The sequence below is a fragment of the Lepisma saccharinum genome, chromosome 2 (genome assembly GCF_977018435.1).
Source record: "Lepisma saccharinum chromosome 2, izLepSacc3.1, whole genome shotgun sequence".
NCBI classification, from domain to species: Eukaryota; Metazoa; Arthropoda; class Insecta; order Zygentoma; family Lepismatidae; genus Lepisma; species Lepisma saccharinum.
Genome location: NC_139230.1, coordinates 30,040,281 through 30,058,566, shown reverse-complemented (window position 1 = coordinate 30,058,566; position 18,286 = coordinate 30,040,281). Strand labels below are relative to the sequence as shown.

Genomic DNA, 18,286 nt, shown 5'->3' with positions numbered 1-18,286 from the left:
TGAGAAGAAAGAAAAAGTGAAGAAATCGAGAGAAGAGGGTAAAAGAGAGGGAGAGAGTGTGTTTCTCTCTCTCAAAAGAAGGAAGGAAGGAAGGAAGGAAGGAAAGAAGAAAAATGGAGCGAGGAGGAGAGGGGGAAGGGGCAGGAGAGAGAAAGAATCTTTGTTTCTTTTTCTTTCATCCCTTTTTCAAATTCTTTCTTTCTTTGCCCTGAGAGAAAAAATTCTCTTTCTTTCCCTTTTTTTTTGGTGTAAGGGGTTGCCTCTTTTTTTCTCGGGAAGAAAGGAAAGAAAGATTTCTTTCTTTCTTTTCTCTGTTCTTTCTCTCACACACTCTCTCTCTGTCTGTCTCTTTCTCTCGAGCGTAGAGAAAGAAAAAAAGGAAAATTTATTCTTCCACTCTCAGAGAGGGAGAGAGGGAGGGAGAAAGGGGGAGGAAGGTAGAGCTCACTCCCTCTCAGAGGAGAAGGAGGGGAGAAGAGAAAAGAGTAGAGAGGCAGACTTCCCTATTCTACATTTCCTTAACCTCTTCCTCTTTTTTCTTCTCTTTCTCTATTTCTTTCTCCCTACTACCCTTTCCTCTTTCTGCTTCTTCCTAGTGAAAGAGAATGGGAAGAAAGGCGAATAACCCCCTTCCCACCCCTAGGGGTTCCAGGGGTGTAAGAAAGATGGAGGTATAGAAAGAAATAGAGAGGGGGTGAGAGGGACAATAGAAGAGAAAGAGAAAAAGGGATCTTTTCTTCTTTCTCTCCTTTCTTTCAAGAGGGAAAGAAGAAAGAATGCCCCCCAAAAAGAGAGAAAAAGCAAAGAAAAAGGAGGTTTGAAAGAAAGTAAGGAGAGAAGGAAGGAATGTGGGACTCTTTCCCTCCCTCTCCCTTCCCTCTGTCTCTCCTCCCTTCTCTGTTGTATTTCTTTCTCATCACCAAAAGGGGAGAGCGAAAGGGGAGAGAGAAAGGGGAGAAAGCAAGCCCCATGCAAACAGAGGAAAGAAGAGTAGATAAAAGAGATCCAATAGTTAATCCAAAATTGTAGTCTAGTATTCATTAGCCCTATTCACTTCTACAAACCTTTTAGAGAATATTTTCCCAATATAAAATTATCAGGGGGGCAGGGGGGGATATATAGATGACCAAAAGAATGAAAGTAAATTTGTCATTGCATGTACTTTGTTCAGTGTTACTGTAGAGCACGAACTAATAAGAGAGATGCAAACATTTATTAATGTTTTGCTCTTTTAATCTTGTTTCAGTGCTATGAGCAATTTAAGATTAAATGTTTCATCCTGTATGTATGAATGTGATTCATGGTTGCCAGAACCATAGCCAGAGATTTCTGCACCTGGGGAGAGAAAGGTTTGGTAGGTACCCTCTGCAATGAACCCTCCAATTCCCACCTTTCAGTTATTTGGCAATGTAGAAAAAAAAAAATTCTTGAAGAACTTCATGTAAAACATCAAAAAAACTTAAATTATTATGTAGTTCATTCCTTCTCTGGGCAATTTCAATTATGATTGTTAGATGTCTAAGATAACACCAGATGCTAACATAATAATCCTGCCAATAAAAGCCTGTGGAAGAGAAGCTTAATGTAGGTATAACATATTTGTTTCTCCTTTCAACATTTGATTAATTACACATTTGTAAATGTGCAACAGTATTAAATACCTTAGCATTAATAAAGTAAATCTTACACTAGTATGTGACTGACAAAATTTCATTAAAGCTCTTCCAAATTCACAATTTTACATACCTTCTGGATAGTGGTCCTCAACTGTTATGATCCTCCCACCACATTGTTTAGCATTGCTGATTATACTTTCTTTATCAATTGGCTTCAAAGTGAAGGGATCTAATATTCTTATGTTTATTCCTGATTTGGCCAGCTCATCTGATGCTTTGACTGCTTCGTGTAAAGTTACACAGCTTCCAATAACTAATACTTTATCATCATTGCTCTTTCTTACAATTTTGGCCTTTCCAACCTAAAAGAACAGTACAATTGAAAAATCAAGCTTTTAAGAGTAGTTAAGCTATAGTCTTCCAATGACAGCTTCATTTCAATAAATACTTTTCAACATAAATTCAAAGCAGTAATAAAAAGTTAAGACGAAAATGAGATTAATTCTTATTGTCCTCTTAAAATTCCATGTGTCAACAGCTCAAACATTCAAGTTTAAGAACAAACAACTCCAGCCCACACAACAGAACTTAAGATACTTTGCTGGTCTTGCAGTCTGTTATGAAGACATTGGACAATGGCGAGCCAGGGATGGGACAAAAAAGGTGGAGCGTTGGGAGGCAGTTGTAGAGACAGGTCTACAAAAAGAAAAATAACGAATTTATGATATTTTGGTTGTGCTGAATCTAAAACTAACAACAGTTTTGCCAAGTTGGCCTCTAGTTCTTGAGATACTTGGTATCCTCTGATTTTAAGTTGATCTCGTAAGAGCTGTAGGTGTTGACATGAAATAGGGCATGGCTTTATTTTAGAATATAAAAGTATTTCTCTAGTCCATCCATTGCACAGAATATATTTATTAAAAGTTTTTCTTTGTTTTATATTTTAATTTTATTTATATTGTTGAGGAGAATTAAACATGCGTTCTTCACTAGCAGGCTGCGTAAATGATTCTGATTGATTGTGCTGCATTTGTGGTGATGAAGGGTAAAGAGAGCGAAGGCAGGGAGAGCGGGATGTGAATATTCTGTGCAAAAGCAAAGAAAACAATGACTTTGTAATGGAAGCATATCTTGCATATTCAAGTACTTTGTAAAGTCTTAGATAAAGGTGTTTTAGTGTTTCATTACATTCATGGTCGTGAGTATTGAGAAACTAAAAACTGGGATCTTTGATGGGCCTCAAACTCTTACTCATTAATTATTAAAGTCTCAATTTTTAAGAATAATATTGAAGCTTCTACATGATTCAGTTGTCTCTCCATTGTCAAGAACTTCTTCGGCAAAAACAAAAACTATGAAGAACTGGTGCAAAACTTTCTCACAAACTTTATTTACACTGCTCCACAAAACTTAAGCAACTCTGTACAACGTGGGATAGGTTGAGATGTGGTGCCCATTCAACACTTGTATGAGACATGTACAAACATAAACAAGCACAGCGAGTACCCTCTACACGCGTGAACAGCACCTTATAAACCAAGATTAACAGTTTGTGCCTGCCAGCGCAAACCACAACCTAATATTGTCCCAGTCCTCAAGCAGTGAAGTGGTGGTTCATGAGTGGGATATCAAGTGTAGACACCTTGAAATGAATCCTGGACATCATTTGAGTGACGTTGACAGAGGTCGAATAATTGGACGACTAGAAATGGGTCGGTCCCATGTGGAAGTGGCACGTGAATTCAATGTGAATAAAAGTGTCGTGTCAAGGTTGTGGCTTCACTTCCAAAATGGTCCTACTGTCAGTAGACGTCATGAAGGAGGCCATCCGAGGACATCAGCAGCTGATCAATTTCTCACAATCACTGCCAGATATAACCGCCAAGAGTCCTGCTCTCAACTGGCAAACTATTTGTTCCAAGCTACGGGATGACTTGCTAGTCGTGAAACTGGTCGTAGGCAGCTGAATAAAGCAGGATTGTATGCCAGGAGGCCTGTGCTGTGTGTGCCATTGAAACGGGACCACAAACGTGTGCGATACACATGGTGTTAGGAACATGTCGAATGGGGAGAAGACCAGTGGGCATTACTAATGTTCTCTGATGAGTCTCGATACAGCCTATCTGATTCTGGTCTGATATCCATGTGTAGAGCCAGAAACACGATATCACCCTAACTTCATTGTTGAAAGGCTGTCCTTTGGAGGTTGTTCCAGCATGGTGTGGGGTGGTATGAAAACTGACCTCTATATTGTGGAACATGGAACTTGGATGGCACAACGTTATCGGGATGAAATTCTCCATTCACGTGTTAGCAACTTCCATGGAGCATTTGGTCCGGACTTACTTTTAATGGATGACAATGCACGCCCACACCGTGCACATCTTGTGTCCGATTATCTGGAGATAAAAGACATTGTCCGTATTGAATGGCCTGCATACTCGCTGGACCTTAATCCAATCGAGGATGTTTGGGATGTTCTTGGGCGAAGAATAGCGCATTGCAATCCGCCACCACGAACAATTCCTGAACTACAGACAGCCCTCTTAGAGGAATGGCCCGTCTTCAAGACTTCATAACCACACTGATCCACAGCATGGAGGCCAGATGTCGTGTCTGTTCTAGGTGGTTACACACCGTATTGACAGCCTGTGCCCTCTCAGATTCCAGCTTTTCATGTAGGGTTATAGTGGTACTGAACTTTCTGGCCACCCTGTACACCATATCTGCATTGTTGTGTTCTTTTGCGTTTCATTGTTCATCTGTACCTTCCTTATGTTCATTAAACTTTGTGAATTGACATTTTCCTTTCATTTAGTCCTACTTCGTTCGAGTTGCTTAACTCTTTGCGGCTCAGGAGTTGGATAAATTTCCCGACCCTTCCGGCGCGGAGAAGGTTCGAATTTTTTTTTTTACATTAACACTTTTAATATCTTTTATTTTGACATAAGAATACATATTTTCATAATATTTCTTAAATTCTATTGTAATTGTAATTTTAATTTGAAAAAAACTGGTGGTTATCAGCACTAACCACCACGCAAATGTAACATGTTTTTTTATGCAACATATGTGAATGAAAATTGTGAAATACAAAGGTTTTCTTTACCTAAATTCAACTTCAATTTCGGTGAAAGGTTTGGAAACAGTCTTTATCCTTCCGCAAACAAAGGGGCACATTACAAACACTGCACATCCATATTGTGCGGACTGGATTGCTCTTCGTGCTACACTTAGCACATCATCTTGATGTGGACCTCTTAGGTTGATGGCTTGCACTCTGGTTCCTAATACTCGGCATGACACTAGGTTTGTGGCGCTTTATTTCTACACTTCTGTTTGGGGGAGTGTGTGGAGTTGCTATTCTTTTGGAGAGCAAACCTATATATACATCCCTCCTAAATTCCTTGTTAGTGAACTTCTCACCTTCAATTTGATTGTGAATAATAAAAGCATTTGTTAGAGCTGCATCAAGAAAGTGAAAAAATAATCTCAAGTACCATTTCTTACTTTTGCGGTCAATCTGGTAATCATTCTTCAGTCGATCAAAATTATTGACAAAATTCATATTTTCATTGTACTCCTTCACAATCTTTGGGCAGGGCACATCTGAAATAGTACCATCTTTTGCCTTCCTACTGATGGTTATTGTATCATTGGGATTGTGGAAATTAGACAAAAAGTTCACTGCTCGTTTATCCTTCCATCTTATTGTTATGTCATCATCGGACTGTTGCCAATCATATTCTCCTCTCTTTAGTTCCTTCTCCCCTTTGAGACTAGGTAGGAACTTCCGTGCAGGATTCACTGTCCCACATGCAAAAATATTTTTGGCTTTTAGAGTTAGCAGGAGCTCATAGCTATTGAAGTAGTTGTCTACAAATAGAACATGGTTTTTATCAATAAAATCACGACAGAGACTGAGAACAACTCGGGAAGCCAACCCTTTCTCACCTTGCTCGCTTGTTTTCCCAGTATAGATTTCGAACCTGTGGTTATATCCAGACGAGTCACAGAGCATCAATATCTTGAAACCTCTTTTGATTGGCTTATCCCTCATGAATTGTTTCATACTAGATCTTCCTTTGAATTTTACCATCGATTCATCGACGACAAGTTTCTGATAAGCTTTGTAGTTTTGCGCGAAAGAGTGTGCCAAATTGTTCAGAAATGGTCGGAGTTTATATAATCTATCAAATTGTGGATCACGACGCTCTGGTTGAACAGCATTGTTGTTGAAATGTATGTGACCCAACAGCCAACCAAACCTTTTTACACTCATTAGTTTTGAAATATAATAGTCATGCCAGTCTGGTTTTGATGACCAATAATCTCTGTAACTTGACATTCGTTTGAGACCCATAAAAATGTTCATTCCTATAAATACTCGAATTTCATCCATGTCTGTCGGTTGGAAGGGCTTACCTTGTTGTGTAGCATATAAGTTCGTGTGAAACACAATATGATTGAGCAGCTCATCATTGAAAAAGAGTGAAAAAATTGCAAGAGGGCTCTTATCTTGCAGTTCCTTCACAGAATCAGTCTGTCCCACCCTACTTGAAAAATGTGGCACTGGAGTTGTTTGATGAGATGTCTGATCCCAGATTGGTGACCTTGTTACATGAACCAATGGCACAATTGGAGTACTCACTGTGACCTCATTGGAACCATCCTGTTGTCTGACGCTCATTGATGCACTAACACAACCTGTGGCACTTTGTGTTGATGTCGAAGGTCCTTCGTTAGTAGGAATATTGCACCCAAGAAATTCATCTTCAGAGGACGTTTCTGCAATGCACATTCCTTCTGCACTTATTTCTGGGTGAAAAGTGGGATCTGCATCTGAATCATCACTACTGAAGTCCAAATCGGAGCCTGAGGGTATGTCCTCAGCATTAAAAAAGTCTCGAATATCCTGATCAGTCAGCCTCTCCATGATTCTAGGAAATATGTAAACTTTACACAGAGTTCCGAAAGCAACCAAATCTGCGCGGTGGTCAGCAACACTAACCACCTACATATGAAGAGTTCCTTTGTGAACAACCGCACAAAAACCTCCACTTCTTGGCACAGACGTAGCCACGGTAATGGGGAAATATAAAAGCACAGTGGATTCGGCAGAAAACGAAAAAGAACTACCATTACAAGAATTAGTCATTAACAATCACTGTTTACAACAACATTCAAAGAAAGCGGCACCATAAAGGAGACTGGAGTAAACATAAGAAACAACAATCCCCAAAATTTCATTTCAGACAAAAGGTGACACACCTCAAAGCGAAACATTCGAGTTAAAATACCACACAAAACGAAAATTTGCATTTCAAGTGGTGGTCAGTGACACTAACCACCGAGCCGAAAAGGACAATCTTGAGGTGGTTACCATTGGTAACCACTGCGCCGCAAAGAGTTAAGTTATGTGGAGCAGTGTATTTCTATTAATTACAAAATATTTGAAGATAAAATTTCCTCCAAATCCACTGACAGTTATCCAGATAATCTTTGTGATTTTAATGGAAACCAAGGGGAGAGGCCCCACCAAGATATAAAGGAGATTGAGGAAATATTTCGAAGCAGATGGGACACATACGAGATAGCAGATCAATGGTGGTGATTAGGAGGGGTGTGAAGGACATTTATTATCTACTTTTTGCCTCAGCACTATGGTCTCTTAATGCATAACATTTTTCTCATCATTAGGAGTGATGAGATTTCATGTTTTTTTAAAGGACAGCCATTACTCAAAAACTAGAGCCAATGTAGAAAAACATTCAAAAACACAATGGCAAAGATACCCTAAAATGACTATAATTTCGTTGGCAATAAAATGTGTTTACCAGTGTTATCAATACACATTAAAGTGTGTATATATCAGATTCAGTAGTTTATATAGTACATAGTTTGTAGTCTGTGCAAAGCTGGGATTTTTTTCTCTCTCTTTTTGGTCAGTACTTGTGCTCTTACTAGTAGGATGATCTAATAAAATTTTCTGCTTAGAAACGGCAATGTTCTTCATTAACCCAACAAGAGTGACATTTGATACACTAAAAAGGTAAAGTGCTCCCCTGTGCTTAGCACCATGCCATGAAGGCGTATAGGGGGTGTAGGGGTAACGCCCCACACTTTCTTGATCCAGTCATGAGTGGGGATGATGTGATCAGCATCATGCCCCTGACCGCCTTTACCCCCCAGGGTTTCCCCCAGGTACCTATGTCATTCGACACTGTGTGGCCGCTGGGGCTGCTTCCAACGTTTGATACACTACAAAATACAATAGCAAAATGTATGTTTGGGCCAAAAGAGCATTATTTATTGATTATTTCTTGAGGGGCAGCTGGGGAGGGAGAGGACAGGCTGGTCAACCTCAGATTTCCCACATCACCAAACTGAGCATTCCTGGTGTTGGCACAAGTTCAAGGAAACATTGGGAGTTTCACATTCTTGGTTCAACGTTGTGATCAATTTTAGCATAAAGTCAAAGTTCTGTCATCCTGAAGCTTGTGTCAATTTAGTAAAGAATATTTCAAAGGTGTTTGAAAAAAGAAACAAAAATTTGAGAAAAATATTCCTGGACAAAATTCCTCTGACCACTACACACATATACCTGGAATTCTACAGTGTAGAATGAATGTGTGGAGATATTTCTGAAGTATAATCATAGTTTGCAAATTAATTCAAAATTGCTCTAAAATGGCTGAGTGAAAGAATTGTGGCAGAAAGAAAAGTACATTTTAAAACAAAAAGTGAAGTATAAATTGGACGTCAACTCACCTGGAAAGGTTCATTATTGTCATACAAGACTGGTGTATTTGGTCTTGATGTTCTGATGAAGCAAATTCCCTTTGTATTTGCAGCTAATTCCACTGCACGCTCTGTGCTTACAGCATCGCTTGGGTAGAAGACTGTAGCACCTGCAACAAGTACAAAGTATTTTAATTACAGAAATATTGTTTTGAACATAATATGCAGCACCCAATGACAATGTCAAGTCTACTGTACATGCTATTAAGATTAACCTCGTGGTTGACCACTACTAGAACAAACAAACCGTCACGGTATGAACAATTCAATCAACATTGCACTCTTCACATCCATCCACCCTTTGGGTCACATGACTTTCTTGTAGGATCAGCTTGGAAGTCACCATTTGTAGGTGGACTGACATTGTACAGTCTTATACTTTGATTACACATACAGTGGCAACAGTGTAGTAAAAGTAAAGTAAAAATTTACTTCCTGCAAGCCATGTTTCAAACACTGAACCTAAGGTAGCTGGCTGTAACTTACTACTCTAGTTCCTATACTTGTTAGAAAACTAAATATGTATTACCTGGAATACTCCTGAAAAGGGCAAGGTCTTCAAGAGCCATCTGACTTGGACCATCCTCACCAATGCTCACTCCAGAATGTGAACCAGCAAGATTGATGTTAGTTTGTGAAATTGCCCCCATTCGAACCTACAAGTAAAATGCATGTTATGTAGTTTACATACATTCTTTTGAACTTAAACATTTAGTTAATTTTCTCCATTACACATGTAAAAGCAAAACCAGGAAAAAACATTAAAAAAATAATTCCAGTTCAGTCTATATTCATCATTAGCAAAAGAATTACGGTACAATTTAAACAGTTTAATTCAAAAGAATATCTTACTTTGGTTTTTAATAAAAAGATTCAATTCATCGATTTGATTTATTTTACTTCTGCATTTCTGCCAATTTGGCTAATCATGAAGAGGATGATGAATGGTGGTGGACGAACACGATTGTACTGGCTGCGAGTCCAGATTCCAAACCTCCCATGTCTGAAAAATGCAGTCCAGGGTGTACTGTGTGAAAAAGATTGACATGTGGGTGTCTTTGCAAAGGGTCACCCCTCCATAAAAATTGCAAATTTCTAACAAAAACCTAAATGTTTAACAGTCCAATTTTTAAAAAAATAAATTTTCCCAGATAATGGATGCTGAGACAAGTAAAAGGAGGTTATAAAAATATGTCAACTTGGTTCAGGAGCATGGTATTCATTTTGGTGTGCAACTAGCGAATTTATGGATGATTCAGGGACTGTTATACAAAAGGCACCCACAACTATCCAACCATATACCGTGCGTCCATTTCGATCTGCAGCAGAGAGATCGGGAGAAGCGTGGCGGGCGGCGCTGGCGGAGATGCCGACATTTGCGGCCTGTAATGCTCGCTTATTTTTACGGACATATCCAGACATTTATATAAATATTGCAAAACGAGCACTAACCTGGGTTATAATTCATCATCTGTAATTCATCCAAGTTCTGCAATTATATACACAAAAAAATACGCTTTAGAAGTGACGATAAGAGTCACAGATAATAAAACATTTTAATCATAGTTTTGACCAGCAACGTCCTGCTTAAGTTTATATCCTTGAAAGAATTTTGTGTCGATGGGGATCGTTTGGAGGTTTCGAATGTGCAACACTGTATCAAGATTACGCTGCCGACGAAACCATTAAATGTCAATGGTTTTCGTGAGCTTCCTCGATGAACTCGATGAAATTGGGGCAGCGTTAGAAAGTTATCCAAACAAACCTCTACGCCGTGTTTCACAGGAGAAGGTAGTGTCAAAATCATCAGCACATACAGCCACTAAGCTACTAAAATTAAAACCATACTCTTATAACACAGGTTAGTGCTCGTTTTGCAATATTTATATAAATGTCTGCATATGTCCATAAAAATAAGCGGGCATTTCAGGCCGCAAATGTCGGCATCTCCGCCAGCGCCGCCCGCCACGCTTCTCCCGATCTCTCGGCTGCGGATCGAAATGGACGCACGGTATGAGAATGGGATAACTTTTCCCCTTTTAGGTGAAGATTTCTGTGACTTGAAACATGTCCATTTCAATAGCAGACACTTACATTTGAGTTTTAAGTCCACTTTATGCACAGAAAGCTAATTGGGACTGGATCTACACTTTAAAGTGGTATCTGATCCACTATGTACCGCTACTGGATATTGAATCTGGGAGCCCTTTGTTTCAAAGTGACAATGTTACCACTACACTATTGGGGAGGCCTGCAGAGACACTCTGTTCAGCAGTCTCTATTTATGAACTTGTTACACACTAGTGGCACAGACTACACCTTAACAGTAGTCATGCTTGGAGGTAGACTTTGTGCACTTTGATATGAAAGATTCAGGATAGTTTGCAGTTTATCATTCCAATTAATTCAGCATAGCACTGACTTAAATGTGATCAAGATGCAAGATGTGAAGAGCACTTTGCACCAGCCCCTCTGGGAAAAAAAGCAGACTTACTTCATTTATGGTACTGGGCTGAGCATGCTGCGGTGATCATACATCTACACACACCATGAGGGTACAGCTTGGTTGCTTGTAGGCATTCAAATACTTTATGGAGTTTATTTCTTAGTTTTTGAGCCTGCTTTTGCAGGAAGGAACTACACCTACAATGCCACATTTTGCTGCAGACTTTAGTTTTAGTAGTGTTGATTATCAAGAATTTATACTTTAGTATGACTATGTTCATTCTTTTATAGTATTGACTTGTTCCACCAATTATCTCAAAGTCTCCAAAATATTTGAAAAGTTTTGATTAAAGCAAATAAAAAATATATGTAAATATACATTTTTCTGTTTCTGATACTGTACATATGAATTTACTATGGAAATTTTTATGAGCATGTCAATGAAACTAATTATTTCAGTAACTTTTCTTCTAGTGAAAATGTTACAATTATGTAGTACATCCAAAATGTTAACAAAATATTTTTTGCAGTCTTTGCAGCTGGATTTTGGCTTTCTTTTTAATGGTGGTTTGCAAAACATCAGCTGCCATGTTTTATTTACAGTTTAGTGATGACGACACTACTTACTGTTTAACATGATTAGTACTGTGTATATTATCCTGCACAAAATGTTTGCTATTTTTGCATATTAAAATTACCGAATTTTAAATCAAAGAAATTTAAGGGTGTTTACAGTTTACATATTACATTTCCTTTCATATGAGCTTCCCCCCATCAGTTCATATATTTTGTTTCCTTTCTTAGAGCCTAATAACAACATTCAATGATTACAAGATTAATGTACTTTCACCAAAAGTGATTCTGATATCTACAAAATCCTTATGTACATTATTCTATATATATATATTTTTTTTCAAGTGATTTAAATCTCAATTGAAATCAATCCCTTGCTGCTTACCCAGGGGACTGAAAAAGTGGCAACTTTCTAGGAACAGTTTTGATGTTCCAGCAATGAAGCAGAATTTGTAAGTTGTGTTCGAGTGTTTTTTTTTTTTTTGTGGGGAGGCATGGTTTTCAAACAATCCACCAGATTAAATGGTTAAACAACTCTCTGAACATAGCATGTGCCAATCTTCAACAGGTTCTGAATCAGACAAGTTGACAGTTCCCACCCAAAATGGATGATTTGTCCCTTGGTCAATGGGTTTGCTATGGCAAGCTGACAATTTTATAGTCTTCTTTCACTTATCAAGAGATCCATGAATGATACAGCTGCAAAAGTGAGACAATTGCGGACTGTTAAATTTAATTTTGATCAATAATATTCTTCAAATCAAATCCGTGACATACTGTCCACCTTTAACAATGTTTGACCACTAGAGTATTTCAAATTCAACATTGTTATTCCACACAACTATACTGATATGTTAATATTGTGGGAAAACAATTACTGAAAGTTCAATTTTGAGTGGGAATTTTTTTTTTTCCCCAAACTTTCACCTTACACCTTCAAAATTAAGAACTGTATATCCACTATGAATTGTAATAACTTGAAATTTACATGAATTTTAACAGCATCCATAACTCAAGCTAAGATACATACCTGGTCAAATGCACGAGTGAGGAACACTGCAAATGTGGAAACAAATGGAACAGTTCTGTTACGGCATCCAGCACCAATTGCTACTCCAACTAAATTCTGCTCAGCAATAAAGCACTCAATGTACTTCTCAGGAAAAGCCTGAAATGCAAGTATTTCAGTTTATGAAAATTAATCTTACAAAAAGTCAAAACCAACAATGGAAAGTTTTTTCCAGGTTAAGTTTACATATAACTTGAAGAGAAAATTAAAATCTGTACAGGAGTGTATGAAATTTCCAACACCATTTACATTGCTCTTTTATATATGCACATAACGATAGAACAGTAGAAGCTTAAGTGGGTAAAAAATTCAAGATACCATTTAGTAAGCAGCAAAAAAATAAAAAAAATAGAATGTGCAAAGGTGAGAAAGAGTGAAAGGCTGGACAACAAAAAGAAAGCTCGTCAATGTTCAAGGTGAAATATTCTAATGTCCATACACAAAACCATATTATATATTAAGGTTTTATGCTGATAGAAGCACTTAAAAATTACATTATTTTGTCACTTTTCTAAGCAAATTGAAATGCTGAAATAAAATGATTACATGAAATTGATAAAAAGACATTCACAAGGAATACCCATGCCCATAATCAGGAGAGGAACCTGGAACTATTGGTGGCAAGACTTCAGTGCTGCATGTAATACACCTAGCCACCAAGGTGGTGGCTTAACACATGCAACCAATTAATTTTCCAATTGATACCCCTGTCAAGAAAGTTATACTTGAAACACTTGAAATAAATTGAGACTGACTTCTTTTTACATGGCACTGTGCACACAGAAAATGTCATCTAGTAGAAGTGAGCTTGAAGGGTAACCTGCAAAGAGTTTGTGATCATTATGTCTTGTGGTGTCACATGACAGCTGGTTGTTCCCAGTAGTATAGTAGGTGGTGAAGACCAATGAACACTCAAATCAAGTGTTCCCATGTTTCGGTGCAAAACATTATGGAATATGATCATGATGGCCAAAGTTTCATGACACTCGTCTCTCAAAGGAGGGCATACTGGCAGGTGAAAATCATAATTGTTTAACCACAATGCATATAAATGCAGCACAAGCTATGCCACAGTTTTTGATGGGCTCAGGCATTCAGAGATTGGAAGGAAGAGTACTGTGAAGGGTGTCAGTTCTAGATGCCTATGAATGTCCTGCACTCGACATTATCCAGAAAAAAATAAGTCATAAATGACAAGGTGTGTGACCCATGAGCAGTAACAGTAGGAAACAGGGTTTGGTCAAGTGGCAGTCCACTCCATTTGGAGGATTAGCACGATGTGTGCTTAGTGGGTACCTCATGACCTCACCCTACAACAGAAGCAGGCTCATGTTGACTGCTATAAGCACATTTTCCACATTTGGGGACCAAAGATTAATAATTTTCAGCTATGCCACATTTGAGAAGGAAAGTCTTTCCAACAGTCCCCATTCCAAAACACCCAAGCCCACATTGACATGTGCAAAACAATTTGCATCTACTTGGGAAACCACACCCTGCTGCTTGACTGGCTTCAAGGTGCAAAGATGCAAGGATAATCTATTATTAGGAACTTCTCCCCCTTCTGTGCCACAAAATTCAGTATAGTGAAGGAAAGGGAAGTGAGCAAATTTGTTCTTTGCACGTCAATGTAAGGTCACACATCTGTACAGACAACAGCAACACTACAGTCACACATTTGCTAATGCCAGCACCCTGCAGACTAGTTCAATTATCAATCCTAAAAATTAATAAACTTATTTCTGAATAATATATTTTGAAAGGTTTTTAAATGGGCACACATCAATATAGATTTTAAACTTTAAAAAATATGTCTAGACAAACTAAACTTTTCTTGAATTTCAAGTGCACAAGTGAAACTGGAAGATTCATCAATGATGCAGTATGTCAATTTAAAGTGAGAAAAAGTTTGTTAAGTTATTTATGACAATTAACATTCTAGTACATAAACATTTGTAGAGACTGAAGAAATGATATATTCCTTACCTTCTTCACTTTGTCTGAGAATGTAGAGTTCTTTGTATCTCCATCCAATGCAATTACTCTGTCATTGTTCTTTGCCAATTTTGCTAAAGCAGTGCCATATGCTAAACGAGTAGCAACAGGCTCACCAAGTTTGTAGCTAGGTGGCTCAGAAAGCTTGATATTTTCAATGGAAACTTTTGGTGCATCATCAACCAAAGGCTTTTGTGGGCAAATCTTCATTGGTCCAGAATTTTTAATAAGTGAATTCAAATGCTAGAGGGAAAAAAAATTGCTTTGCAAATCTAATCTTAACAATATTGAATGCAATAATAGAACTAGGAGAACTTTAAATACTATACCAGAAATAATGCTATACTAAGAGCAACAAACTCAAAAGTTTAAAACAAATATTTTCACTTCAACAAAAAACATATTTTCACTTCAACAAAAAACAATCATTCTTTCCATGTAAAGACAGTGATACCTAAAACACTTATTTCTTACTTCCGAAGTAAATTTGAGAACAAAACACTAAACCAGTGGGTTAAGTAATATAATTGGCAAATTTATGGAAACAATCGCTACAAACACAACTGGCTTTATCTCAAGGGAGTTTTCAAACCAAAGCAACAGACAGCATACAACATGTTGCCTGGGAATAAACTAATCAACAGCAATGTTTCACACTGTAGCATCATAAGCTGAAATCCTCAAGCAACACTTGTCGCATGTAGGTTTGGTCCGAAATATCCCTGGCAATATAAAATTTCACAGTAGTAAAAGATGATCCAAAATACTACATAACTATGTCGTCTAGAATAATCAGAATTTATAGAAATTAGAAAAAAAATTAAAGCAACCTTCCCTAAGGTGGTTATGAAAATATGGCAGCAATTAGTTGTTGAAAGTTACCAATTATAGATTAAACAAAATTTAAAAATATATTTGCACAAAATAGTCAAAGTTAATTTCAAGAAAATTTAAGAAATTCATGTAACAAAGTAATCATATTTTAAATCAACATTCTTACCTCAATTACTTTATCAGCCTTATCTCCAAGAGGTTTTCCATGCCAATTCTCTTCATCTTCAATACCTACAAAATACTTGCCCTTGAATGTTTTTGCAATAACAGCAGTTGGCTTTCCTTTGGTTACTGATGCTTCATGGAATGCCTGCAAAACAATTCATGAGTCTTTTAGACTTTAAATGCACAAAACATTAAATCAAATATTTGGCTACTTAGACCATTAATATTGAGATATTTAAATTTCACATTTTCTTGTCATCCAAGGGAAACTTGACATTCTTGTTCCTCTATTGCAGATCTGAATCACCCATGGATTTGGGAGAGATCAGTTGTGAAATGTAACCAACCCAGAATAAAACCTGGGAGAATTTTTTGTAGGGAGGGTCAGGCCATTGATAAACTAAGTAGTTTTCAGAGTTATTTTTAGTCAAAGTCATACCATTCCACATCTCACATGAAACTAATTTTTGGAATTTCGCAAACTCTTGAACTATTTGTTCTTTGGATTATGTGGTTAGAATATGAAAAAAGAACCTGGTTCCAGTATTTTACACTTAATTTTTTGGTCTATGGCAGTTTACTTGATTATTTAGTTCAATTACTGATTAACTGAAATTAATTTTTGTTAACAATAAAAGTAGCAAGCTTTCAGTTTTTTTGCAACTTTAAATGAACAATGCCAATTTCCACGGGAAAAGGGGGGGGGATGGGCAGATTCAACCACCACCAGATGCCATGCAAACTAATATCTAAAATATTACAAAAACAAAATTAACCCTGTATTCATACATTATTAGGCAAACTAGTGATTGCACTTGTGATGAACATAAAATTTTAAAAAGTTTTTAAAAAGTCCTACAATGTACATTAGAACAGGCAACAATAACATAGTAATTCATGTAACATTTTATCAATATTGGAAATTACCTTGCACAGCTCTTCTACATCATGTCCATCTACAACAATGGCATTGAATCCGAAAGCTTCCAACCTCTTCCTGTAAACATCCATGTTATGCTGCAGAGCTGTAGGATCTGACTGGCCCAAACGGTTAACATCAAAAATTACACACAGATTGTCCAGGCCATAAAAACTACCGAAGTGCAAAGCTTCCCATATAGAGCCTTCAGCACTCTCACCATCACCAACCAGACAATATACTCTGAAAGTAAAGAATAACTTTTTAACTTGCAGCCATTTTAATAGTGTTAAACTAATTTGTCAAACAAATTGTATTTGGCAAGTATTTCATCAGAAATGTGTAATAATACTAATTGTAGATGTGCATCTCTCAAGAAGACCCTAACTTGCCTTGGGATGATAAGTACTGTCAAATATTGATCAGTGACTGCGCCAGAAGAAATTTGGGGTGCAGAATCCCTCTAGTGGGCCAGTCTCCCCCACCATCCCTAATACCATGCAAAATTAGCTCCCAAACAGACAAGAAAACCATTGGAAGGGCTCAGGTGTAACCACGACAAAATGCAGGTTTCAAGATATTGAAAGTTGACTTTTCAAAAAAAAAAAAAAGTTACAAAAATTTCTAAACTATTTACAGCAAATGTGATCCACTTGGATGTTTACTATAATACAAACCCCATATTTCATCCAAATAATTTTTTTCTGTGATGTTACATGCAATTTGTTTGATGGCTGTTCAAGGAAGTGTTGTAGTTACCATGCTTCACATGCAACCGTATTATCAAAATTAGTGATCAGATGCAGATTTATTCAAGTTGACTTATGATGTCAGTTCAATAATATTTCGACATTAGACTTTTTATAGCAACCACAACAATTGTAATTCAAAAATGAAAGCCTATAATAATAATTTTATTCAATAAACAATAACCTGAGCTACTTGTTATAAGTTTGTTTTCCTATGTCTATGACAAATAAACACCATAAGAAAAGTATATTTCTTAGTTTTATTACGTTAGTATTTTAAAAAAATAAATTCTGAATCCTTGTGATTAAAAACAACTTCCTTATCTCTATACAGAGAACAATATGCTTAAAAAAACGTTTTTATGAGAGCAGCTTTCCAGCTTCAACATCTCTACCTCACACACACACAGACAGAGGCTCTACTTATTACATCAGCATGCCAAGCAGAATGTGATTCACAAACCTACCTTCATACAAAGTTGTGTTATGTAGACCAGCGGTTCTTGAACTTTCCTAGACCCACGGACCCCCTTCAGAGATCACTCACCCTCACAGACCCCCAGGAATTAACTCAAAAGTTTAAAGCCCGGAATTGGCATCATTAAAGAGTAAATGCTCTTGTCTTAGTATTTTTCTGAACCTTTGTGGAAGACTGGGAGGATTTCGCAGATCCCGAGAGGGTCCATGGACCACAGTTGAAGAACCGCTGATGTAGACTATCCAAATTGCATACAACGGCAATATTAGATTTTTGTGATTCAATAAGCAATTTATACATGACAAGACAACAATTGCCGGCTTCCATGGCAGTGGTTAGCACATTGTGCTACAATGCTAGGGGTCCCAGGTTCAAATCCCAGCCTGGCCATCGATGTTTGAGAGTGCCCATTCATCAATTTCATCATATCATCACTCATCCCAATCTTCGGAAATTAGCCAAAAGTGGCACAAAGCAAATCAATCAATTTGTTGAACTGTAAGCATATTTTTCCAAACAAAAAATTTCATTTATCCGACATTGCAGTAACTCATTCCCACATTTCCCATCTTCCCTATCTAAGACACACCGACAGAAATAAGTGAAAACATTTTAGGATATAGGGAAAGTAATCAGAAAGAC

At 37.4% G+C, this 18,286-nt stretch overlaps 1 protein-coding gene across 2 annotated transcripts in view; it reads right to left on the bottom strand.

Moving 5' to 3' along the window:
* Positions 1–18,286, bottom strand: part of LOC145983981 (transketolase) — a 109,308-nt gene that overhangs the window by 8,162 nt on the left and 82,860 nt on the right. For both annotated transcript variants that reach the window (XM_083117222.1, XM_083117223.1), the window contains exons 4-10: positions 16,426–16,660; positions 15,500–15,643; positions 14,491–14,742; positions 12,466–12,603; positions 8,947–9,073; positions 8,388–8,527; positions 1,747–1,978 (exon numbers count right to left, since the gene is read on the bottom strand). In XM_083117222.1, the coding sequence (XP_082973348.1) occupies positions 1,747–1,978; positions 8,388–8,527; positions 8,947–9,073; positions 12,466–12,603; positions 14,491–14,742; positions 15,500–15,643; positions 16,426–16,660 (1,268 nt within the window). The remainder of the gene's footprint in view (positions 1–1,746; positions 1,979–8,387; positions 8,528–8,946; positions 9,074–12,465; positions 12,604–14,490; positions 14,743–15,499; positions 15,644–16,425; positions 16,661–18,286) is intronic.